Source organism: Bos indicus, chromosome 23 (genome assembly GCF_029378745.1).
Source record: "Bos indicus isolate NIAB-ARS_2022 breed Sahiwal x Tharparkar chromosome 23, NIAB-ARS_B.indTharparkar_mat_pri_1.0, whole genome shotgun sequence".
NCBI classification, from domain to species: Eukaryota; Metazoa; Chordata; class Mammalia; order Artiodactyla; family Bovidae; genus Bos; species Bos indicus.
In genome coordinates this window covers 20,846,811-20,872,267 of record NC_091782.1, presented here as the reverse complement: position 1 = coordinate 20,872,267, position 25,457 = coordinate 20,846,811, and the positions used below count along the sequence as shown (strand labels likewise).

At 42.5% G+C, this 25,457-nt stretch overlaps 1 protein-coding gene and 1 long non-coding RNA gene across 3 annotated transcripts; one reads left to right on the top strand and one right to left on the bottom strand.

The window, feature by feature from the left end:
- Positions 1–1,268: 1,268 nt before the first annotated feature.
- On the bottom strand, positions 1,269–16,374 carry ENPP4 (ectonucleotide pyrophosphatase/phosphodiesterase 4). 2 transcript variants are annotated; one of them, XM_019986103.2, is made up of 4 exons: positions 16,150–16,374; positions 8,623–9,479; positions 7,800–7,970; positions 1,269–4,775 (listed from the first exon to the last, which is right to left on the bottom strand). In XM_019986103.2, the coding sequence occupies exons 2-4, from the start codon at positions 9,446–9,448 to the stop codon at positions 4,411–4,413; spliced, it is 1,362 nt and encodes a 453-aa protein (XP_019841662.2). In that variant the 5' UTR covers positions 9,449–9,479; positions 16,150–16,374; the 3' UTR covers positions 1,269–4,410. The 2 variants fall into 2 exon arrangements, with proteins under 2 accessions (XP_019841662.2, XP_019841663.2); XM_019986104.2 differs by lacking the exon at positions 16,150–16,374 and adding an exon at positions 15,989–16,106.
- Positions 16,375–16,398: 24 nt separating this feature from the next.
- On the top strand, positions 16,399–24,730 carry LOC139178957 (uncharacterized). Its single transcript, XR_011563394.1, has 2 exons — positions 16,399–16,497; positions 17,107–24,730. It is a non-coding gene; the product is annotated as an uncharacterized lncRNA (long non-coding RNA).
- Positions 24,731–25,457: the final 727 nt, after the last annotated feature.

The following is a 25,457-nucleotide window of genomic DNA, read 5'->3' as shown; positions in this document are numbered from 1 at the left end:
AACAGTTCATAACTTTCCCAATCTTTAATAAAGAAATTGATCTTAGTTTTCATTATCTATTGGAATCAATTTTATTCAATGCATCTGGAATTCAAACTTCAGGAAGCACAAGTCTGGGAACTGGTTCTGGATTCAAGGATCTCAGCCCAAGAGGTAAACCATGAGTGGACAAAAGTATTTTGTTGGTATAAAGGTGTTACCACTTTTGAAATGCCACAGAACTCTTCAAAGTAAAGAAAGTACTTTTTTATTTGTTTTTCCCACAGTCCCTAGCAGTATTTAATGATTGTCAGAAAAAAACACTGCTCTATTAGAGGAAGCTTTGTTGAATATATTTTAGAAAAGACATTAAATACTCTGTTGGTCATTTAGTCATTAAGGTGTGTCAGACTCTTGTGATCTCATGGACTTTAGCCCACCAGGCTCCTCTCTGCCTGTGGGCTTCTCCAGGCAAGAAATACTGGAGTGGGTTGCCATTTCCTTCAGGGGATCTTTCCGACTCAGGGACCAAACCCGGTTTCCTGCATTGGCAGGCAGCTTCTTCACCACTGAGCCACCTGGGAAGCACCTGCTGCTGCTGCTGCTAAGTCACTTCAGTCATGTCCGACTCTGTGTGACCCCATAGACGGCAGCCCACCAGGCTCCCCTGTCCCTGGGATTCTCCAGGCAAGAACACTGGAGTGGGTTGCCATTTCCTTCTCCAATGCATGAAAGTGAAAAGTGAAAGCGAAGTCGCTCAGTCGTGTCCCGACTCCTCGCGATCCCATGGACTGCAGCCCACCAGGCTCCCCAGTCCGTGGGATTTTCCAGGCAAGAGTACTGGAGTGGGTGCCATCGCCTTCTCCACTCTAGTTATGTACAAAACAAAGTTTCAATACTGTCATCACCCTCACCCCTGGTGTTTTGTAACCAGGTTTTGAAACTTCTTCCTTTCTACTGTAAGTCAGTAAATTATAGTTCTAGAAACTGCAAAATTTATCTTGGCTATCTTTCCAATGATGTCCTTATGTTGGATTGCATATTTATACTATATTTATACAGTGTATATTTATACTATATTTATACAGTGCATATTTATACACTGCTTTAAAATATGGTTAATGTTACACACTTAATCCCAGTTTTAAAAAGATTGTAATGAATGCCTAAGTGAATTTTGCAGTATCACTAAGTCATGTTAACATCTATCATAGTATGCATATTTTGAAAGAAGGTGACAAATTAAAAAATCATCAAGGACATCACATATTTAATCATTACAATTAAAATGTTTTGGTAACATTTTATTTTATTCACATAAAATTTTAAAATAATAGGCAAAGTCATAGCTTTGAATTCAAACAATATAGTCAAAATATATTTTAACTTAAGGCACTACACATAAACTTCTTTAAAACACACTCATGTCATTTTATTTACACAGTATTTTAAGAATCTACAATAAATTACAGACTTCTCATGTCATCTTTATCCTTCATTTGTAGCTTTATATATTCACAATGAAGTAAAATCCTTCAAATAAAAGAAATTAAATACAACCATCTTTAAAGTTTACCAGACATGGGCAAGAGAAGAAAAAACACCCAAGAACAAGGCAAAGGCCTTTTTAATCATTTACCGTTCCAAGAATTCATCTTTAAATCCTTACACCAAGCTTAATGGAACAGTAACACAAAGGCAGCGGTACAGAGCACTGAAATACTTTGTATGCTATTGCTCTTTACCAGAAGGACTTGCACATTAATGAGAGCGGCAGAACTGTCCCTACATTATAAGAACATGTACTTATTCTGAACTCATTCACTGAAAAACCGTTATTAAAAAGTTTTCCTATTACCTTTGAGTATGGCTGTCATAAACAGTTAAATCTTTCCTGGAGCCAAATACTTCCTACAACTCAGAAAATAGAGAAGCATGTTAACAATGATTTAACAAAATGCGCAACAAGTGAAGAAGGCTGGCTTTACCGAAGTATTTCTCAGTGTATTAGAGGAGATCACTGGCTTTAAGTGATCATTTTTTAAAGATACAGATGAATTAATATAAAGTTCAATACAATAATATATAAACATCTCTTTGATTATTAAATAAATACTCTTTTTGTCCCACCAACATATACATAAAACATCTACAGTTTTAATTCTAGTCCATATTTTCAGAATGGAATGAAGAACAAGACAAATAGGTCTTTTGTTCAGAGGGTTGAGACCCTGAAGGGGCAGCCCTTCCCATTCCATCCTCTATAAAGTCTCCTCACATGCTGGCTGCAATGGGTCCATTTCCACCAATCACACCAATACAGCCAATAAAGCTCACACCACTGCAAGGACCAAGCTCAACTCACTCAGCGCTTGAGACATTTCAAAAAATCCTCACTGCTGTAAATGTGACAGTTCTTCTGTGCTTTTTTTTTTTTTAATGGGAATTGAAGTAGAAAGAAATTTTTCTATTATTTGTTCAGATCAACTATTAACCTTTAGGATAACTTTTATGTGAGGAAAACACATCAGAAATAAAAATCTGTCAAAAAGCAAAATAAGTCCTGGTGGTTTGGTTTATTTACTATGCTGTTTTTAACACAGTCACTTTATGACTGCATGCCCGGACTATTCATGCAGGGTGTGGAAATGATTCTCAAGAACCCCTGGAACAACAGGCACCAAATACCAGGATTGGGAGATTAGCAAGCAGTGACCAAAGGATGAATTCTGGGTTTGACGACTGGCACCATTGTTCCTGACCACCACAGATCATCAGCATTTCACTGGGCTGCAGAGTTACCCTCCATTATTTTTGTATCTGTAAAACTGTTATCCAGCTTATTTTCTGTCGTCAAAACTTGAAATATCACACTAGTAATAAAATTTTAAAGATCACACTAGTGATATTACTTTAAAGATCACACTAGTAATATTAATTGCTTGCCTCAGCTCCTGATGAATGGTTCTTGAACCCAATTTTTCCTCTAGTGTATAAAATCTCATCTGCTACAATTCAGTCTCTTCCTATTGATTTTGATTCTTAGAAGGTACACTTTGCAAAGCTAGGAGGGCAGTTATAACAACATATGGTCGGCTCTGAACAAGTATGCTAAAAAAAATTACGAGCAGAGTGGTTACTTTTATGAACCAGATATGGGAGAATAAAAGCAAAGGCAGAATTCAGGCTCCTAAAGGTTAACAGAGTTCTGAGAGTTTATTCAGTTACTTAACATATGATTAATATAGAAGATCAAAAGATATTAAATTTCATTTTAAATTTAGCTACACTATTGCCTAAAAAGTAAGGCATAAAATTCCCAAAGGCAAACAGAAAAATCTCTCATTCTGACCCAATCAGAACCAGATTTGTAGTCAGGTCATAAATTTCTCTGCAGTACTTGGAGACCTCTGGTTGTAATAGCGTAAGAATGTTAAAAATGCTAACAAAAATTCACAAGGTTTTAAAAATTATGAATTTAACTTGTGAGTTAGAAGGAACTACATGAATGTGAAGTGCAATTATAACCTTTCCTGAGATCTGTGTTTTATGGGTTAGTGAGGGTCTGTCTCCAGGTCACTCACATCTCACCACCTCCTGTAAGTTACATGAAGTCTGTACACCCAAGCAGGCAACACCCTGGCGCACGTGCGCGCGCACGCACACACACACACAAACTAAATAACTTACACAAAGGCATTAAGCATAAAGTGAGAAAAGCACTTTCCTCTATTTTCTTAATTTCCTCTTAGCAATACTCTTCTAAAGATAAACCTTTTGAGGTTTTAATAGCTTAAGGGTCTTAACAGAGACACACAAAGACTCAATCTTGTTATCATGGGGCTTTTGCTTGTTTTTTACAGTAGCTTTTCTTGAAATAGTTTCTTCATATGCTAGATCTTTTCTGCCTCATAATCCATTTTATTAACCATCACAGAGAATTTTCCTACCTCAAGGGTTTACTTGGGATACAAACTCTATTAAAGGTACATATAAAAATATAGGAAACTTTTCTTCCCTTATACACAAAATCCACACACTTTACAAAGATTTTTGTTGTATAATTTACAAATATAAAAATTTATTTGAAATGCACACGCACTAAATTTTAGTATATTTTCATCTCAAGATGTGTCTAATCTTCATTGCCAAAAAAAAAAAAAAAAAAAAGGGAGGAGGGAGCAAAGGCAGTATTATTCTCAAAACAAGTTTCTTGTCAGAGAAACAGTTGGTGCTAACTAATGATTTACTAGCAATTTTCCCTACGATCAGAATTTTTTTGTATTAGCTAATGCAGCAAAACACAAGAAAAGACAAAATAATTGTAGCATGCCTGGCCCAAGTTCTTTCGAAGCATATGTTTTCATAGTTGTAACACCATTCCTTGGGTGTGCCCTACTTAAAGCCACCTTGTATAAAGCCCGGCACGTGTTACCCAATCAACGGATCATCATCATCTTCTTGGAGCTGAAGTCGGGAAAATGGCCGGGGCCCGGAGACTCTGTTCTGCATGATAATGATGAGGCAGGTCAGCGTGGTCAAGACCAGGAGCGCCCCGATAACAATTCCAATGGCTTCTGGGAGGTTAATGCACCACTGGTCCACTAACAGACACTTGGTGTGCTCAAAGGTTCCATTGTTGGGATGTGGCTTCAATCCCAGGATGTGGCACATCATTGGATAAATATCCACTGTATTAATGCTGCTGTGTTTGTAGCCTTTGTGAAATGCAGGACCATGGGCAGCTAGAAACGGATTCATACTAGGCAGAGAATTATCGTAACCGTGGTCACCTACTGGAAAAGAAGAAGATGATGTTAGTAAACAAGATCAGCCCTGCTATTATGAAATAGCCTGTTTCTAGTGTAAATACACTGGATTCTTGTCAGTTTAATTCCCATCCATTGAAATTCTGATCAGTTGGGCCAAACAGGGGCTAAAAAAAAAATTATCTATTTTCTTCAATTCAGCCACCTCCTGTATTTTGCACATACACCCCTCCTTTTTCCCAGCTGGTCATGACCTCACATTTTAAAACCTTCTCTCAGACTGATGGGTTTCTCAGTCCTGCTGCTGCTGCTGCTAAGTCGCATCAGTTGTGTCCGACTCTGTGCGACCCCACAGTTCTCAGTCCTAGCCCCAAGCACTTCACCTGTCAGCATCCGACACTGTTTGCAAAAAGCCCCTGCAAAGAGCACCAGTGATTGAGAGAGCAGTTGGGTTGAGGTTCTGAGTAACTGGGGGAGCAGAAGCAAGTAAAGCAGTGAGTGGGGAGGAAGTGAGCCAGCAGCCTGACCTCTGTCAGCTGCCCCTGGACAAGACGCAGAATGTGGAATACATCACGGATGCACGTGTGCTAAGTCACTTCAGCTGTATCCGACTCTGCAACCCTATGGAATGCTGCCCACCAGGCTCCTCTGCCCATGGGATTCTTCAGGCAAGAATACTGGAGTGGATTGCCATGCCCTCCTCCAGGGGATCTTCCCCATCCAGCGATTGAACCTGTGTCTCTTATGTCTCCTGCATTGGCAGGTGGGTTCTTTACCACTAGTGCCACCCGGGAAGCCCACACCATTGGTTTACCAACAGCTAAAGGACACCTCAATGTCCAGAGGGTCAGGGGACTGAAAACATTACAGGAGGGATTCTTGCCTTGAATGTGACATCTAACTAGATGACTCCAATGTGTAATTCCAGTAAAAGTCAAAGAAAAACCTGATGGTCCCAGATATCACTCCAAAATAAGACTCTCAACTATCAACTTTATTTTTTTTTAAATACTGCCTTTTAATATGCATCAGTTATATTTAACAAGGAGAAAGGAATGGCAACCCACTCCAGTATTCTTGCCTGGAGAATCCCATGGACAGAGGAACGTGGCAGGCATAGTCCATGGGGTCACAAGAGTGGGACATGACTTAGCAATGGTAAAGAATCCGCCTACAATGTGGGAGACCTGGGTTTGATCCCTGGGTTGGGAAGATTCCCTGGAACTCCCTGGAGAAGTGCCTGGCAGCCCACTCCAGTGCTCTTGCCTGGAGAATCCCCATGGACAGTGGTACCTGGTGGGCTACATTCCACGGGGTCACAGAGAGCTGGACATGACCGAACAACAAAGCACACATTTGACAAGCTCCCACTTCCATGCGAGGTTCAGGTGACTGAATGATGACTCTATCAGTGTTTGCTATATCATTCTTTACTTCTTTATTTAATATATCATTCTTTAATTCTATGTTTGAAATATTTCATAATAAAAATAATGCTGTGACCAGTACAAAAAATAGCAGAATATAATGATATATATAGATATTATGATTTCAATAATATAAATGAGTATGATTGTAAATGATACCATAAACCATATGATTTAATAATAAAAATATGCAGTGTATGTAACAGGAAAAGATTAGAGGGGGGCAAACGCCCACAATTAACATCTGTCTATGCTTCTGTATTGAAGAAGTATGAATAGTTTTTGTTTTCTTTTCTGAACTTTTCTGTATTTTACAAGTTTTCAATAATGAGTATATAGGATAAATATTATGGGCTTCCCTGGTAGCGCAGCTGGTAAGGAATCTGCCTACAATGCAGGAGACCTGAGTTCAATTCCTGGGTTGGGAAGATCCCCTGGAGAAGGGATAGGCTACCCACTCCAGTATTTGTGGGCTTCCCTGGTGACTCAGCTGGTAAAGAATCTGCCTCCAATGCAGGAGACCTGGGTTCCATCCCTGGGTGAGGAAGATCCCCTGGAGAAGGGAATGGCTACTCACTCCAGTATTCTTGCCTGGAGAATTCCATGTACAGAGGAATCTGGCGTGCTACAGTCCATGGGGTCACAAAGAGTCAGAGACGACTGAGTGACTTTCACTTTCAAGGTAAGCATTAATAATACATAAATTCTAACGGCCTTCAGTTTTATCCTTGCCTGACACATCTGAACTGCTATAGATCAGAGATTGGCAGATGACAGAGGCTGGTCAAATGCAGCCCTCTGCCTGTTTCTGTAAAGGGAGTTTCACTGGACACCCTACATCAGTTTATTTAGGTATTGTCTGTGGCTGCTTTCCCACTGTAAGGCAGGACTGAGTAGTTGAGACAGAGACCAGCTGGCCCACAAAGACTGAAATATTTACTATCTGGCCCTTTACAGAAGAATTTTATGACCCCTGCTATGGTCTATAAAATCAGATTTTAAAAAAATGCATTCAAATTGAATTTAACAAACAAGTAAATAAGCTTCAGTTCAGGGGAGACCTCTTAATTCTTCCTTAAACATTTCCTCAGTTTGTGGCAAGATTCTGCTTTGTTTACTTGGTAGATTTTTGTTTGTATACTTTCTGGTTCTTGCTTGGTGTTCTAAATAGCAGTAGCACTCAGGTATATTATTTCATCATGGGGGAAAACTTGGACACATTTTTTTTAACACTAAAAAAGAAAAAGGAATTTGAACTAGTTAATCTCTCTCCCTTTATTTTGTTTCTTGACTTTTCTTTTATTTTCTTTGCTTCTTCCTACTCTCTTATTTTTACAAATCAAGAGAACAATTCCTGAAAGTTACTCACAGTCACTGCAATTTTGGTAACAAAAAAGTAAAACTACTCCTTCACCCTTAAGATCACCCAACCTTCTAATATAAGGATCAAACTATGGTTTCTAAAAATTGTTCTCAAATGGAAACCTGAGAATCATCTAATTGAAAATCAAACTAATTACACTGTGTCAACATCTCTAAATCAAAGTACCTTGTTAGTGGAAGAATGTCACAACATGTGATTTATCCCAAGGACAGAGAAGAAAAATCCTAAATAAATACTTACATTTTAGTGATGATTTATTTAGCACAATTGTCCAGCCTTCATCAGCAACCAAAATAATAGGCTGAATTCGATCACTATGTTGATAGTGAAACCTGGCAGGAATGTCTTCTTTGAGATAAACATTCATGTGAGGGTCACAGACTTTCAGTTTGCTATAAACCTTTGTTTTATCTGGAAGAAAAGGAAACAGCAAAGGAAAAAGGTCATGTTGACTGATAAGGAAACAATATTTCTAACTAGAATAACTGGAAATAAGCCCTGAACAATGTTATCTATTAATTCCTATTAATCATTAAAAAAAAAAAAACAGGGCAATAATACTAATGTAACAGTGCTGGGTGCACACAAGTGCACGTGCACACCCGCACACACCCCTTTCATGCATTCACATATCTGTCTTTTCATTTTGTGATTATCCCGGGTAGACTTTTATACAAAGGGGGCAAATTTCACATCTAGCTTCCTAAGTAAACATAAACTAATTACATATTACTACTAACTATTAATTCTAAGATCAGTAGATGAAAATTATTAGGTATATCTCACACAAAACTATATATATATATGAGTCACTTTGATGTACACTTACACTTCAATAAAAAGATAAACATAAAAGAAATATATCAAAAAGCAAAGAAAATATCCTTTTGAACCTAAACGGCCTAAGAAAAACATCACAGGAAAAACACAGTCCTAACTCTGAGTGAGTATAAGAGTGTATGGTGGTGAACCACATAAAATCCAAGCTCCATTCTTTTTACAAAACCCTCCCTCCTCAATCAACTGACCCACTGAAATATTCCTTGGTTAAAAGTTTACTTACTTATTTTGGGAAGTATCGCAGCAACTGGGGTCAAGTCTATAAGAGTGTAGTACGAGGGGTCGAGGCAGCCGTCCAAGTTTATCACCCTGTCTTTAGAACACTGGGTCATCCCGTGATCACTTGTAATGATCACATTAAGACTCTCCCACAGTCCTAACACCTTGAGTCTGTGAACCAGCTCACCAATGTGTTCATCTATTTCTTCCAGCACTCGGCGCATGTTTTCTTTATCTTCGGGGCCGTATTTGTGGCCGCTAGCGTCTGGTTCCTCCCAATAGAGTGTCGCAAAGGTCACTGGTGGGTTCGAACTGCTCAGCCATGTGGTGACATTACCGAGCCTTTCCCTAAATGACACTGAGGGGCTGTAGTTCATGAAATAGGACGGCGTGCTATTGTGAATGGGCACGTCGGTACCGGGCCACATAGCAGCAGCACTCGATCTGTTGTCCTGAAGCTGATTGGTCACCCAGATGGGGACTGCCTCATTCCACCAAAACGGGTCCTTGTCATTGTGGTCAGAAAAATGTTTCTTTGTGTTGACGTCATACATGGAATTAGCCACGATGCCATGGCTTTCTTCATACAGGCCCGTCACGATGCTGTAGTGGTTTGGAAACGTTTTCGTGATAAAGACGTTTTTAACCTGCTCTACCAAGACACCTTCTTTGATAAAATTCTGGAGATGAGGAAATTCATAGTTCTGCAGATAGTCAGCTCTGAAGCCATCAAAGGATACCAGCAGTAACTTAGGTGGTGAAGCAGAGGAAGAGTTCCCTCTACAACCAGTCATAAGTCCCGAAAACAAAAGCATCAACAGTAACTTCATAGTGAACGTGCTGAAGGGGGTAGCGGGGTTCCTAAGATAAAAAACAAACAATTCCTAAGTAGTCATGCTGCTTGATTTGGATTCGATTTCCAAAGCTGAGCCATCAGGAAACGAAAACCAACATTTAAAAACTGTTTATACACCAGATTTACATACATCAACTTAAAAATCAAATGCTGTCACTTACTGAAAGGTAACTGAATAAAGCTAAAGTGGGAGAAACAAAATTGCCTTTACTTGTTGAATTATATGTCCTGCCTCATTTTCATGCTCTGAAGGGGGTATGGGCCATTCTTATACTTCACACAAATTTGACTGCCTTGCTTGTCTGCAAGAGCAGAAATTATTCTAAAGGCTTAATAAGAACAAATGAAGAAATAAAAACAATCCTTTTACACAAAACAGAAATAACATTTTCTGCCAAACGTTCAGAAGCTCCAGAGAGGAAGATTATTTTTCTGGTTTAATGGCTAGTACCCTATCGTTCCTTTTAATCCTCAGAAATTAGGGTGTAGAATTTCTATCGTACTGGCTCAACATCAGTTCCTACTGAAAAATATTGGCATGCAAAAGGGGAGTAGGGAGTTTCCATGGTAGCTCAGATGGTAAAGAATCTGCCTGCAAGGCATGAGACCCAGGTTTGACCCCTGGGTTGGGAAGATCCCCTGGAGAAGGAAATGGCAACCCACTCTAGTACTTTTGCCTGGAGAATTTGATGGACAAAAGAGCCTGGTGGGCTACAGTCCATGAGGTCACAAAGAGTTGGATACAACTGAGCAACTAACACTTTCCAAAGAGGAATAAGAAATATATATTATTTGAGAAAAAAGGCCCCACCTCACTCTGAACCTGCTCAGTATTCAGAGGAGGTGAAGAGACAAAGTCTAGGCCCTTGGATGCCACAGTAACTTCGGAAGAAAAGCAACAGCTGTTGAAATGCATTTCATCACCACATCCCTTTTAGACTTCCTTTCTACCGTCAAAGACTTAACAGCTGGCCCTCCATATTCACAGGTTTTTACATGCATGAATCCAACCAGTCATGAATGGAAAACCCAGACGGTCAACTGTATTCACTGCACCAAGCCCTTTTATATAAGAGACTTGAGCATCTGTGGATTTTGGTACCCACTGGGGCTCCCAGATAATCACATTGGTGTGATCACTGACCTAGAGCCAGACATCCTGGAATGTGAAGTCAAGTGGGCCTTAGAAAGCATCACTACGAACAAAGCTAGTGGAGGTGATGGAATTCCAGTTGAGCTATTCCAAATCCTGAAAGATGATGCTGTGAAAGTGCTGCACTCAATATGCCAGCAAATGTGGAAAACTCAGCAGTAGCCACAGGACTGGAAAAGGTCAGTTTTCATTCCAATCCCAAAGAAAGGCAATGCCAAAGAATGCTCAAACTACCGCACCATTGCACTCATCTCACACGCTAGTAAAGTAATGCTCAAAATTCTCCAAGCCAGGCTTCAGCAATACATGAACCGTGAACTTCCTGATGTTCAAGCTGGTTTTGGAAAAGGCAGAGGAACCAGAGATCAAACTGCCAACATCCGCTGGATCATGGAAAAAGCAAGAGAGTTCCAGAAAAACATCTATTTCTGCTTTATTGACTATGCCAAAGCCTTTGACTGTGTGGATCACAATAAACTGTGGAAAATTCTGAAAGAGATGGGAATACCAGACCACCTGATCTGCCTCTTGAGAAATTTGTATGCAGGTCAGGAAGCAACAGTTAGAACTGGATATGGAACAACAGACTGGTTCCAAATAGGAAAAGGAGTACATCAAGGCTGTATGTTGTCACTCTGTTTATTTAACTTCTATGCAGAGTACATCATGAGAAACGCTGGACTGGAAGAAACACAAGCTGGAATCAAGATTGCAGGGAGAAGTATCAATAAACCTCAGATATGCAGATGATACCACCCTTACTGCAGAAAGTGAAGAGGAACTAAAAAGCCTCTTGATGAAGGTGAAAGTGGAGAGTGAAAAAGTTGGCTTAAAGCTCAACATTCAGAAAACGAAGATCATGGCATCCGGTCCCATCACTTCATGGGAAATAGATGGGGAAACAGTGGAAACAGTGTCAGACTTTATTTTTCTGGGCTCCAAAATCACTGCAGATGGTGACTGCAGTGGTGAAATTAAAAGATGCTTACTCCTTGGAAGGAATGTTATGACCAACCTAGATAGCATATTCAAAAGCAGAGACATTACTTTGCCAACAAAGGTTCGTCTAGTCAAGGCTATGGTTTTTCCGTGGTCATGTATGGATGTGAGAGTTGGACTGTGAAGAAGGCTGAGCGCCGAAGAATTGATGCTTTTGAACTGTGGTGTTGAAGAAGACTCTTGAGAGTCCCTTGGACTGCAAGGAGATCCAACCAGTCCATTCTGAAGGAGATCAGCCCTGGGATTTCTTTGGAAGGAATGATGCTAAAGCTGAAACTCCAGTACTTTGGCCATCTCATGCAAAGAGTTGACTCATTGGAAAAGACTCTGATGCTGGGAGGGACTGGGGCAAGAGGAGAAGGGGACGACAGAGGATGAGATGGCTGGATGGCATCACTGACTCGATGGACACGTGTCTGAGTGAACTCCGGGAGTTGGTGATGTCCAGGGAGGCCTGGTATGCTGCGATTCATGGGGTCGCAAAGAATCGGACACGACTGAGCGACTGATCTGATCTGATCTGGGGCTCCTAGAAACAATCCCCTTCAGACACCGAGAGGCCACTTAACTGCCTTACCTCATTCCCCAGGCTCAGAGAACTCCCTGACTTTTTATTATTTTTTTAATAATCTACTGATTACAAAAACAGCTCTCCCCAAACAAATCTCCCTGCCTTCAGTCTCTATCTTCTTTGGTCCTAAGAAAATATGGTATGTGATGTAGAGTGACTTTCCACAGATGCTATACTTCTTCAAGTCCTCAACGTCTCTTGTCTGGAGCCCTTCTGCCTCTTAACTGATCTTCCTACCTCAATCATCTTCCTCTTACCCAACATCTGCTCCCAACATAACCTTCCCTGTAGCTCTGTTCATGACATTTCCCTAATAAAATCAGTATTCAAAGTCCCCCTGCCTATATAGAATGTCCCAACACTCACTTCTGCCTGGCATTCAAGTCCTTCCATTATCCAGGCCCAACCCACATGCAAATTACTATGAAAGAGTTACAGAAATCATTGTTGTTGTTGGTTAGTCATTAAGTCGTGTTTGACTCTTCTGCAACCCCATGGACTGTAGCCTGCCAGACTCCTCTGTCCATGGAATTTCCCAGGCAACAACACTGGAGTGGGTTGCCAACCTTAATTCCCTTTTACTGCACAATGCTATCACAATCTGTCTGAGATGTAATATAGAGACAATAATCATTTATGTAGGTGACTTATAACAGTTCTTCAGTAATAACCTGTGTTTCCAAACCTCTTAAAGCTACTTCCTACACATTAAGTCTTTGCCCAAACACTCTTTTAGGTAATTAAAAAAAAAATTCAATAAATATCTAATATAACTAAAGTCAACACCACCAAAATTTATGGATGTGCCATATATCAGAGGACAAGAGCTTCCCCACGTGGCTCAGGGTAAAGAATCTGCCTGTCAATGTAGGAGATGTGAGTTCCATTCCTGGCTGGGGAAGAGCCCCTGGAGGAGGAAATGGCAACCCACTCCAATATTCTCACCTGAGAAACTCCATGGACAGAAGGAGCCTGGCGGGCTACAGACCACAGGTTGCAAAAAGAGCTGGATATGACTTTGCAACTAAACACCAACACCACAAGAGCTTTACACTTTTCAAATACAAAATACTCAAAATAGGGACAAAACAAGAAAACAATGAACCTGGCTGTCATCTTGGAAGACCAACCAGGAGCTTGAGTGACTTCTGTTCTACAACACCACAGCTTCCTGTAATGGTGTGCTTGAGACCCATACATCATCAAGTATTGTTTTGAAAGCTAAGCCCTTTGAAGAATCACTACAAATGGAATATCACAGGATGTCTAAAATTTTTCCAGTAGGGTTGCTTCTAAGAGTGGAGGGATGCTAAGACAAGTCAACAAATGGTGCTGAGACGACTGGATATCCACACGCAAAAGAATAACTCTGTATCCCTTAGCTCATACCCTGCACAAAACTGACTCAACATGGATCACAGACCACAGTTAAGAGCTAAAACTATAAAACTCTTAGAAGAAAATACAGGGATAAATCTTCATGACCTTGAGTTAGGCAAAGCCGTTTTAGATACAGCACCAAAAGCACAAGTGAGAATCAAAAATAAATTGAACTTCACCAAAATTAGAAACTTTTACATCTGGAGGGATACCATGAAGCAATGACAACCTAAGGGATAAGAGGAAATATCTGCAAACCACATGTCTGATAAATGATTTGTATCTAGAATATATAAAGAACTGTAACAACTCAACAATAAAAGTTAAATAGTCTAATTTTTTAAATGAGCAAAGAAGCTGAAAAGACTTTTTTCCAAAGATATAGAAATGACAAATAAGCACATGAGTATGTTCAACATCAACAGTAATCAGGGCAATACAAAGCAAAACACCACGAGATACCCCTTCATACCCACTAGGATAGATATAAAAAACAGACAGACAGACAGATAATAACAAGTAATGGTGAGGAAATACAGAAACTAGAATTTTTTACACTGCTGATGAAAATGGAAATGGTCCAGGCACTTATAAAACATTCTGGTAGTTCCTCAAAAGTTTAAACAGTTACCATATGACCTGGAAACTCTACTACTAGGCATATGCCTATGAGAAATGAAAATATATGTCCACAATAAAACTTGTACACAAACGGTCACAGCAGCATTATTTGTAAGAGTCACAAAGTGGAAACATCTCAAGTGATAAACAGATAAGAAGTGGTATATCCACACGATGGAATGCTATCTGGCAATAAAAAGGAATGCAGTGATAATACATGCTACAATTTGGATAAACCTTTGAAACGCCGTGCTAAGTGAAAGTCACAAAAGGTCACTTATTGTATGATTCTATTTAAATGAAAAGCCTACATATGCAAATCTATACAGACGTAAAGTAGATTTGCCTGGAGCAAACGGGTGAGGAGAAATGGAGAGTAAATGCTAGCGGGTATGGTGTTATTTTGGGGCTTCCCTGGCGACTCAGACAGTGAAGAATCAGCCTGCAATGCGGGAGACCTGGGCTCAATCTCTGGGTTGGGAAGACCCCCTGTAGTAGGAAATGGCAACCCACTCCAGTATTCTTGCCTGGAGAATCCCATGGACAAAAGACCCTGGTAGGTTCCAGTCCACTCCAGTACTCTTGCTTGGAAAATTCCATGGACAGAGGAGCCTGATGGGCTGTAGTCCATGGGGTCACCAACAGTCAGATACGACTGATGTGACTTAGCAGCAGCAGCAGCAGCCTGTCATCTGCTCCCTAATAAAAAGCCTTACTCTAAATACTTCACAAATACTATTTATAATCAGTTTTAAAATAAAATGAAAATAGTATTGTCTATGCACATAGATAACTTAGGTGGTTTTCCCTATTATTATTTTCTTGATATTCTAAACAAAAACTAAAGCTACTCACTAAAAGACTTTCTTAGAAACTCTAGGCTTCTAAAGTATTCTTCAATTTTCCAGCACACACACACAAATACATACACACACATTTCTGGCATCTTCAAAACAACTCCACTTAATTTTACTTTCTACATAACTCCCCCTGTGTATTCATCAAAATTTCTTCCAAATTGTATTTTGTAGCTAATTTAAAAGCGAAGAGGATATATTTATTGTTATGAGCTCCTTGTGGACCCTAAGGGGCTCATAACATTTATATTTTATGTATTTTAGCTATAAATTATCTTATCCCTGCTTTTAAATACATTTAATTTCCTTAAAAGGGCTCAGAACAACCTCTGGGGGAAAGGAAGAAAGAAAAGAAAACCGGATATTAAAAGGAGCAGTTGACTTAGTACTGGCAAGGTTTCTGGGTTGGGTCACCAGAAGGTCGGTGGTTAAACAAAAAACCCTAGTGGGGTCAGAGCTGGTATAAAACTGAATCTGTTAGTGGTCACCAGCTGCGCTTCAAGTCTCCGAGCAGGGCTGTCTCCATCTGTACACTGGGATGCTGTGCCCGGAAAAGGAAGCTTAACTGTAAAATGCTTAACACGGTGCCTGGCCGAGAAAAAGCACTTCGATGGGATCTTTCCTGTTAGATTTTCCAGGAAATTCGTTTTTTCAATTTGGCTGTGTCACGACCATCGACTCTCAGCGAATACTCAGGCCAGTGCAGGTTGATCTGTGCCTTGGACGGCGTTCGGGTTCAATGAAACGCCCGCCCCGCCAGCCCCCTCGGCCTCCACGGCCTCCACGGCTGTCAGGCCGACCCCCTCCGCCTCTCTCCCCACGGACCCAGCTTCAGCCCTCTCCCCGCTGCCCGCCCGCCCAGGCCGCGCCCACTCGCTCAATTTCCTTTCCGCTTTCCACCCCGCCCTCTGCCGCCCCCAGCCAGCCAGGCACCTCCCGGCCGCTCCGGGGTCCCTCGCGACTGTCCCCTCGGGGCAGGTGTGTGGCTATCAGGGATAAGGGATCTCACGACCACTATTTTCAAAGCCCCCGGCGGGCGGGGGAGGGTGCGGCATTTCTGTCCGGAACGCCGGCTGCGCGAATCTCACACTCACCCGCTGCCGCCGCTTCTCTGCAGCGCGCGGAACCGGGCGCGCGCGGAACCCGACGCTCGTGGGTCTGGGGAGCGACGGAGACCTGAAGGCGCAGGAGCCCGACCGAGTTCTTCCTGAAGCGCCTGCGCAATAGAGGGGCGCCCTCCCCCTACCACAATTAACAGCCCCTTCTCCGCGACACCCGCGCTGCCAGGGGCGCTCCTAGGGTTCGTGGCCGTCCCGCGCGCGACTGCGGAACAGGTTTCCAGCCTGCGGGAACCCAGCGGGCGACGGAGCGTGAGACAGGTCCTCGGATTGGATGCCGCAGCCGCGGTCGATGTAACTCCCTTTCCGATTGGTTAGATTCAGGTACCACCTGGGGACAGAGGCTTTGGTGGGGCTGAATAGGGTCCGGAAGGAGTGGTTCGTTCTTCTCTCCTCCCAAGCCCTTTCCCTAAGCGTCCCAGGGCTGAGTGCCCTTCAGGGGACCTGAAACGCAGCGAGTCCCGGAAAGGGCCTCTGACTATTGCACAGCCCTTGCAGTTCACTCCCAGTTAACTCCAGGCTCCTGCAGGCTTAGGTATCTACTGGAAAAACGGCTTTGGCTGCCTCAGGGCCCAGCACAAGTTTAGAGCAGCTTTAGCCAGTTCCTGTGAGTTGGGATAAATACAGTGTGATACAAAACAGTATAATTCTGTGTTACTGGGGAAGTAAGCACCTTAACAGGTGAATTGAGTACTAGGCAGTTTATGAGTAAGGTTGCAAAAAACACAGTCCGTGCAGTAGGGACCTAGGAATGGCTACCAACTGAGAATGGGCATTTCTTTTTGACAGATACATGTGGGTCTGAGTTTTAGTGTACAACCACTACCCAGACTCCAGAGTTCAGAAGCAGCTGCAGAGACAGTTTGGGCTAGATATATTCTGTTGATTATTAGTTTGTACTTTCAGAAGTTAATTCCAGTTTCAAACCTCAAGGCTGGCCTGTGCACCTCTGAATGGAAGCATCTCAGATCCCTGGGCTGTCAGAGCTGGAAGGAATGGCAGAGGCCTTGTTGACCAGTCCCTACAATCTGCCAGATCAGAGTTTGAATCCTCACTCAGTAGCTGAGCAATCTTGGGCCAGTGTCTCAACCTGTTTGAGCTTCTATGTCCTCATCTCTGAAATGGGCCCTTCTACAGCCTCTTAGGGTCATTGTCAGATAACTGAGATAAAGCAAGTAAAGTACTCAACACACATGGTGTCAGTGATTGTTATTGCTGTGACCAGAACAATATTCAGGGAAGTCTGAGCTCTGGGGGAAATGACATGATGCCCAACTGAGCTGAATTCAGTGCTCTGTCATTTGGGGTGTATGATCCTGCTTGTTCATTCACTGGGTGCTTGACTGCTTAAGGAGTAAACCAAACTGCCTGCCTTAAAGGTCAGATGGTTATGGAGACAGTAGCTGGAAGAGCATCAGGAGAGAAGGACTCCCTTCATCCACTGCCCCTACCACCACCCCTGCCCTTGTGACTGGGTCAGATCAGGGATCCCTGTGCACTCTGCTTTCCTCTGTAAGATAATGTGGTCAGAACAGAGGGACAAATGTTATCCTACAAATATTTACTATTTCAACTGCAAATGAAAGCCTATTTCAGTTGGGCTTAAATAATAAGGATATTCCTGATCTCACAAAACAGGAAGTTCAGAGGTAGGACAGGCTTCAGAACTGGTTGAATTAGCAGCTCAACAATATCACCATATCTTGAGTTCCTTCCTCACGTGCCTATTAACAGACTTGGCTTCTGGTTCCTCTAGTGGTAAAGATAACAGTGGCAGCAGAGATCATATGGTTCATTTTTCACTTCTACCAAGCAACAGAAGTGACTTCTAGGGGTTTTTTTTGTTTGTTTGTTTTTGTTTTTGGCTCCAGCAACCATCTCCTTCGATCACTTTGATTAGAATTGTTTTATTTGCCCAAACCTAGGCCAGCAAGGAATATGAAATTCCCAGCAGACCAATTCAGTCTGCACTTATGAGCTGAGTTCTCTTTCCCAGTCTGCACCACTTGTGTCAACGGGAGTGAGGTGGAGTGGGTGTTGGAAAGGCCACCAAAAGAGTTCACTATAGGAAAGTTGAAGATCATTTATCATAATAACAGGAAACACAACCGCAACAAATTTTCCATTTCCAATGTGATTTTTTTTAACATATTGCTTTATTTAGGTAGGCAAAAGAATAGCATTAATTTATAATACACTTCCGGGCTTCCCAGGTGGCTCAGTGGTGAAGAATCCACCTGCAAATGCAGGAGATGTAGGAGGCTTGGGTTCCATCTCTGGATCTGGAAGATCCACAAAGGAGGAAAGGGCAACCCCCTCCAGTATTCTTGCCTAGAGAGTTCCATGGACAGAGGAGCCTGGCGGGCTAGTCTGTGGGGTTGCAGAGAGTTGGACACCACTAAAGCAACTAAAAACACATGTATAATATTCTTTCAGCTCACCTTTTGAAAAAATAATTGTATATAAATCTTAGCAATAGGGATACAGTTTAGACCCTTTTTGTGTTGGAGACTGAAATGAGCTAGGAGCTACACTATACATCCATTGTGTGCAAGTGACTGTGGTGCCCCAAAGAGAACTGACTTGGCTCAATACACACAAAACAATTACAACTAGAGTCTTTGCCTCCGTGGCCAATGGCAGGTTTGGAAGCAGCCTGTTAGAGGCAGTATCTCTTTTCCCTCCCATTAACTAGACACCAGATTTATTGTTTATTCATTGCTGTTCATTCTCTCAGTCATACCGACTCTTTGTAACCCCATGGACTGCAGCACACCAGGCTTCTCTGTCCTTCACCATCTCCCAGAGCTTGCCCAAATTCATGTCTGTTGAGTCCGAGATGCCATCCAACCATCTTATCCTCTGTTGCCCTCTTCTCCCCTTGCCTTCAGTCTTTCCCAGCTTCAGTGTCTTTTCCAGTGAGTTGGCACTTCTTAAGAGGTGGCCAAAGTACTGGAGCTTCAGCATCATTCCTTCCAATAAATGTTCAGTGTTGATTTCCTTTATTCATTAATGCAAAATATTTAAAATAATTTACCCTGTTTTCAAAATCAAAGACATAGCTCTTCATGCAGTTATTTCTCTTTTAAGTTCCTAATAATGATGCATCACTCATTGCTGGCAGGAAGGGGTCAGAAGTTACAGGGAAAAAAGTTTCAGAAGAAAAACCGTACCATCCCCCAAGAGAAAAGTTCCTGTCCACTGCTCGGTCTGATTTAATGACAAAGCTGAAACTGATGAATCAAATTTCAAGTCACTATTTTAAGTTTCACTTTTTAATATACTTTAGATGTTAATGTAAAGACAACATAATACAGTTTTCTCTTAAATATGAGGAGGAAAGGACCTTAGAAATCATAGTACTTTAGTAATTTTGAAATTTCGTTTAATGGAATCCCCACACCCACTCCATCTTCAGCAGGACTGCATTTGAATAATCTCAATCGAGTAAGATTGTAAACTATTTTGAATGCTCCTGTTAAAAGTGATTCTGTCTTATCCATCATGAACTACTTAGTATTAGGCATTCTTCATGCTTTAGGAATTTTTTTAATATTTAATAAAGTTATGCAAGAAATAATATAAATTCTTTTGAGGCCTTCCTATGTGGAAGTTAAGTTCAGTTCAGTCACTCAGTCGTGTCTGACTCATTGTGACCCCATGAACTGCAACATGCCAGGCCTCCCTGTTCATCACCAACTGCTAGAATTTACCATATCTACTGAGTGGAAGGCAATGTGCTAAATTTTAGAAAAGATGCAAAAATAAGTTAGATTTGGTCCCTGTTGCCAAGGTGACCCTAATCCAGAAACGCTTGTGGAGAGGATGTGACTTTTTGGCTGCCCACAACCCATTTCCCCTTCTGGTGGTTCCTCTGGGAAACCATACCATCTTCACTCTTAGTCTTACTGGGGCTGATGACACTCCCTTCTCCAGCATGGACTTCTAGGATGACCAGCTATCCCAGTGTGCCCTAAATCCAGGGATTTCCTGGAGCATGAGCCTTATAGCCCTGAAACCAGAAAAGTCCCAGGCAAATTGGGATGAGCTGGTCACACCTTTGCTTTTCGCTTCCCTTCTTTTCACAGCTATTGGTAAGGCCTCCCCAGACAGCCATTTTGCTTTTTTGCATTTCTTTTCCATGGGGATGGTCTTGATCTCTGTCTCCTGTAAAATGTCATGAACCTCATTCCATAGCTCATCAGGCACTCTATCTATCAGATCTAGGCCCTTAAATCTATTTCTCACTTCCACTGTATAATCATAAGGGATTTGATTTAGGTCATACCTGAATAGTCTAATGGTTTTCCGTACTTTCTTCAATTTAAGTCTGAATTTGGCAATAAGGAGTTCATGGTCTGAGCCACAGTCAGCTCCTGGTCTTGTTTTTGCTGACTGTATAGAGCTTCTCCATCTTTGGCTGCAAAGAATATAATCAGTCTGATTTCGGTGTTGACCATCTGGTGATGTCCATGTGTAGAGTCTTCTCTTGTGTTGTTGGAAGAGGGTGTTTGTTATGACCAGTGCATTTTCTTGGCAAACCTCAATTAGTCTTTGCCCTGCTTCATTCTGTATTCCAAGGCCAAATTTGCCTGTTACTCCAGATGTTTCTTGACTTCCTACTTTTGCATTTCAGTCCCCTATAATGAAAAGGACATCTTTTTTGGGTGTTAGTTCTAAAAGGTCTTGTAGGTCTTCATAAAACCGTTCAACTTCAGCTTCTTCAGCGTTACTGGTTGGGGCATAGACTTGGATTACTGTGATATTGAATGGTTTGCCTTGGAAACGAACAGAGATCATTCTGTCGTTTTTGAGATTGCATCCAAGTACTGCATTTTGGACTCTTTTGTTGACCATGATGGCTACTCCATTTCTTCTGAGGGATTCCTGCCCGCAGTAGTAGATATAATGGTCTGAGTTAAATTCACCCATTCCAGTCCATTTCAGGTCGCTGATTCCTAGAATGTCGACATTCACTCTTGCCATCTCTTGTTTGACCACTTCCAATTTGCCTTGATTCATGGACCTGACATTCCAGGTTCCTATGCAATATTGCTCTTTACAGCATCGGACCTTGCTTCTATCACCAGTCACATCCACAGCTGGGTATTGTTTTTGCTTTGGCTCCATCCCTTCATTCTTTCTGGAGTTATTTCTCCACTGATCTCCAGTAGCATATTGGGCACCTACTGACCTGGGGAGTTTCTCTTTCAGTATCCTATCATTTTGTTTTTTCATACTGTTCATGGGGTTCTCAAGGCAAGAATACTGAAGTGGTTTGCCATTCCCTTCTCCAGCGGACCACATTCTGTCAGATCTCTCCACCATGACCCGCCCATCTTGGGTTGCCCCACGGGCATGGCTTAGTTTCATTGAGTTAGACAAGGCTGTGGTCCTAGTGTGATTAGACTGACTAGTTTTCTGTGAGTATGGTTTCAGTGTGTTTGCCCTCTGATGCCCTCTTGCAACACCTACCATCTTACTTGGGTTTCTCTTACCTTGGGCTTGGGATATCTCTTCACTGCTGCTCCAGCAAAGCACAGCCAATGCTCCTTACCTTGGACGAGGGGTATCTCCTCACCGCCGCCCTTCCTGACCTTCAACGTGGGATAGCTCCTCTAGGCCCTCCTGTGCCCGCGCAGCCACAGCATGGGGTTGCTCCTCCCGGCCGCTGCCCCTGACCTCGGACGCTGGGTATCTCCTTTCGGCAGCCCCCGCTGACCTCGGACGCAAGGTAGCTCCTCTCGGCTGTTCCTGCACCGTCGCAGGCTGGCACTCTTGGCCGCTGCCCCTGACTTCGGACGTGGGGTAACTCCTCTAGGCCGCCGCCCTTCAGGCATGGGGTCCTCCCGGCTTCTGCCCCTGACCTCAGAGTGGGGTAGCTCCTCTTGGCCATGCTTAGCGCGCCGGTCGCAGCCGCCTGCACTTTAGCGCGCGGTCGCTGGCTTCTCTCTGGATCCTTAACCGGAGGTCTTCTGGAATTTGAGACCGGGCTGAATGAGCTTCAGAATGGGAAAGACTAGAGATCTCTTCAAGAAAATCAGAGATACCAAAGAAACATTTCATGCAAAGATGGGCTCGATAAAGGACAGAAATGGTATGGACCTAACAGAAGCAGAAGATATTAAGAAGAGATGGCAAGAATACACAGAAGAACTGTACAAAAAAGATCTTCACGACCCAGATAATCATGATGGTGTGATCACTGACCTAGAACCAGACATCCTAGAATGTGAAATCAAGTGGGCCTTAGAAAGCATCACTACGAACAAAGCTAGTGGAGGTGATGGAATTCCAGTTGAGCTATTCCAAATCCTGAAAGATGATGCTGTGAAAGTGCTGCACTCAATATGCCAGCAAATTTGGAAAACTCAGCAGTGGCCACAGGACTGGAAAAGGTCAGTTTTCATTCCAATCCCAAAGAAAGGCAATGCCAAAGAATGCTCAAATTACCGCACCATTGCACTCATCTCACACGCTAGTAAAGTAATGCTCAAAATTCTCCAAGCCAGGCTTCAGCAATACATGAACCGTGAACTTCCTGATGTTCAAGCTGGTTTTGGAAAAGGCAGAGGAACCAGAGATCAAATTGCCAACATCCGCTGGATCATGGAAAAAGCAAGAGAGTTCCAGAAAAACATCTATTTCTGCTTTATTGACTATGCCAAAGCCTTTGACTGTGTGGATCACAATAAACTGGAAAAATTCTGAAAGAGATGGAAATACCAGACCACCTGATCTGCCTCTTGAGAAATTTGTATGCAGGAACATTTGTATTTGTATATATCCAAATTTGTATTTGGAACAACAGACTGGTTCCAAATAGGAAAAGGAGTACGTCAAGGCTGTATATTGTCACCCTGCTTATTTAACTTCTATGCAGAGTACATCATGAGAAATGCTGGGCTGGAAGAAACACAAGCTGGAATCAAGATTGCTGGGAGAAATATCAGTAACCTCAGATATGCAGATGACACCACCCTTATGGCAGAAAGTGAAGAGGAACTAAAAAGCCTCTTGATGAAGGTGAAAGTGGAGAGTGAAAAAGTTGGCTTAAAGCTCAACATTGAGAAAACAAAGATCATGGCATCCGGTCCCATCACTTCATGGGAAATAGATGGGGAAACAGTGGAAACGGTGTCAGACTTTATTTTTCTGGGCTCCAAAATCACTGCAGATGGTGACTGCAGCCATGAAATGAAAAGACGCTCACTCCTTGGAAGGAAAGTTATGACCAACCTAGATAGCATATTCAAAAGCAGAGACATTACTTTGCCAACAAAGGTTCGTCTAGTCAAGGCTATGGTTTTTCCAAGGGTCATGTATAGATGTGAGAGTTGGACTGTGAAGAAGGCTGAGCACCGAAAAATTGATGCTTTTGAACTGTGGTGTTGGAGAAGACTCTTGAGAGTCCCTTGGACTGCAAGGAGATCCAACCAGTCCATTCTAAAGGAGATCAGCCCTGGGATTTCTTTGGAAGGAATGATGCTAAAGCTGACACTCCAGTACTTTGGCCACCTCATGCGAAGAGTTGACTCATTGGAAAAGACTCTGATGCTGGGAGGGATTGGGGGTAAGAGGAGAAGGGGATGATGGAGGATGAGATGGCTGGATGGCATCACTAACTCGATGGACATGAGTCTGAGTGAACTCCGGGAGTTGGTGACGGACAGGGAGGCCTGGCGTGCTGCGATTCATGGGGTCACAAAGAGTCGGACACGACTGAGTGACTGATCTGATCTGTTCTGATCTGGTCACACCTACTCTGACCCTAGCCTGGCCTATTAGAGCCACTTCTGGTCCCTTGACCACATGACTTCATTCTGTAATGGGGACAGAATGGGACATGCCTTGGGCCAGACTAAAAAGATTCAATCCTGACACATTTGTTAAAGCATCTGAGAAAGAGTCAGTCTTTCAGGAGCAGCTAAATAAGTAGAAAACAAGCATCTCTTGTTTTATTGCCTGTCACAGGTATTACTTTATTTATTTATTTTTTTAAGCAAATTGAAGGTTTGTAGCAGCCCTGTGTTGAGCAAGTCTGCTGCTGCTGCTGCTAAGTCACTTCAGCCGTGTCCGACTCTGTGCGACCCCATAGATGGCAGCCCACCAGGCTCCCCCGTCCCTGGGATTATCCAGGCAAGAACACTGGAGTGGGTTGCCATTTCCTTCTCCAATGCAGGAAAGGGAAAAGTGCAAGTGAAGTCTATGGGCACCATTTTTCCCACAGCATTTACTCACTTCATGTCTCTGTGTCTCACAGTATTTCAAATTTTAAAATCATGATTATACTTGTTATGGTTTTCTGTGACCAGTGACCTTTGATGTTACTATTGTAATTGTGTGGGGCACTGCAGGACCACTCCCATGTAAGACTGCACATTCAGTGGACAAAAGCTGTGTGTGTGTTCTGACTGCCCTGCCCACCAGCTGTTCTCCCATCTCTCTCCCTCTCCTTGGGCCTCCCTGTTCCCTGAGACACAACAATGTTGAAATAAGGCTAAATAGTAACCCCACAATAGCCTCGCTAAGTGTTCAAATAAAAGGAAAATTCTCACTTCTCTCACTTGAAGTCAGAAGCTAAGAAATGATTAAATCCAGTGAGGAAGGCAGGTTGAAGCCAAGATAGGCTAAAAGCTAGGTGCTCACAAACAGCCAGGTTGTGAAAGCAAAGGAAAAGTTCTTGAAGGAAATGAAAAGTGCTGCTCCAGTGAGCACACGAATGATAAGAAAGTGAAACAGCCTTTATTGCTGATACGGAGAAACTTGGAGTTCTGGATGGAAGACCAAAGCGGCCACAATATCCCCTTAAACCAAAGCCTGATCCAGAGCAAGGCTGTAACCCTCTTCGAGTCTGTGAAAGCTAAGAGAAGTAAGCAACCTACACCGACAATATTTGAAGCTAGCAAAGCTGGTTCATGAGGTTTAAGGAGAGAAAACTTTTCTGTAATATAGAAGTGCAAGGTAAAGCAGCAAGTGCTGATAAGACACTACAGCAAATTACCCAGAAGCTATAGCTGAGATAATTAATAAAGGCGGCTACACTAAACAACAGATTTTCAATGTAGACGATATGCCCTTCTATTGGGAAGAAGGTGCCATCTAGGACTTCCGTAACTGGAGAGGAGAAGTCAGTGCCTGGCTTCAGGCCTCAGAGGACCGGCTGACTTTCTTGCTAGGGGCTAATGCTGCTGGTGACTTTAGGTTGAAGCCAGTACTCAGCATTCCAGAAATCGTAGGGCCCTTCAGAATTATGCAAATTCTACTCTGCCTGTGTTCTATAA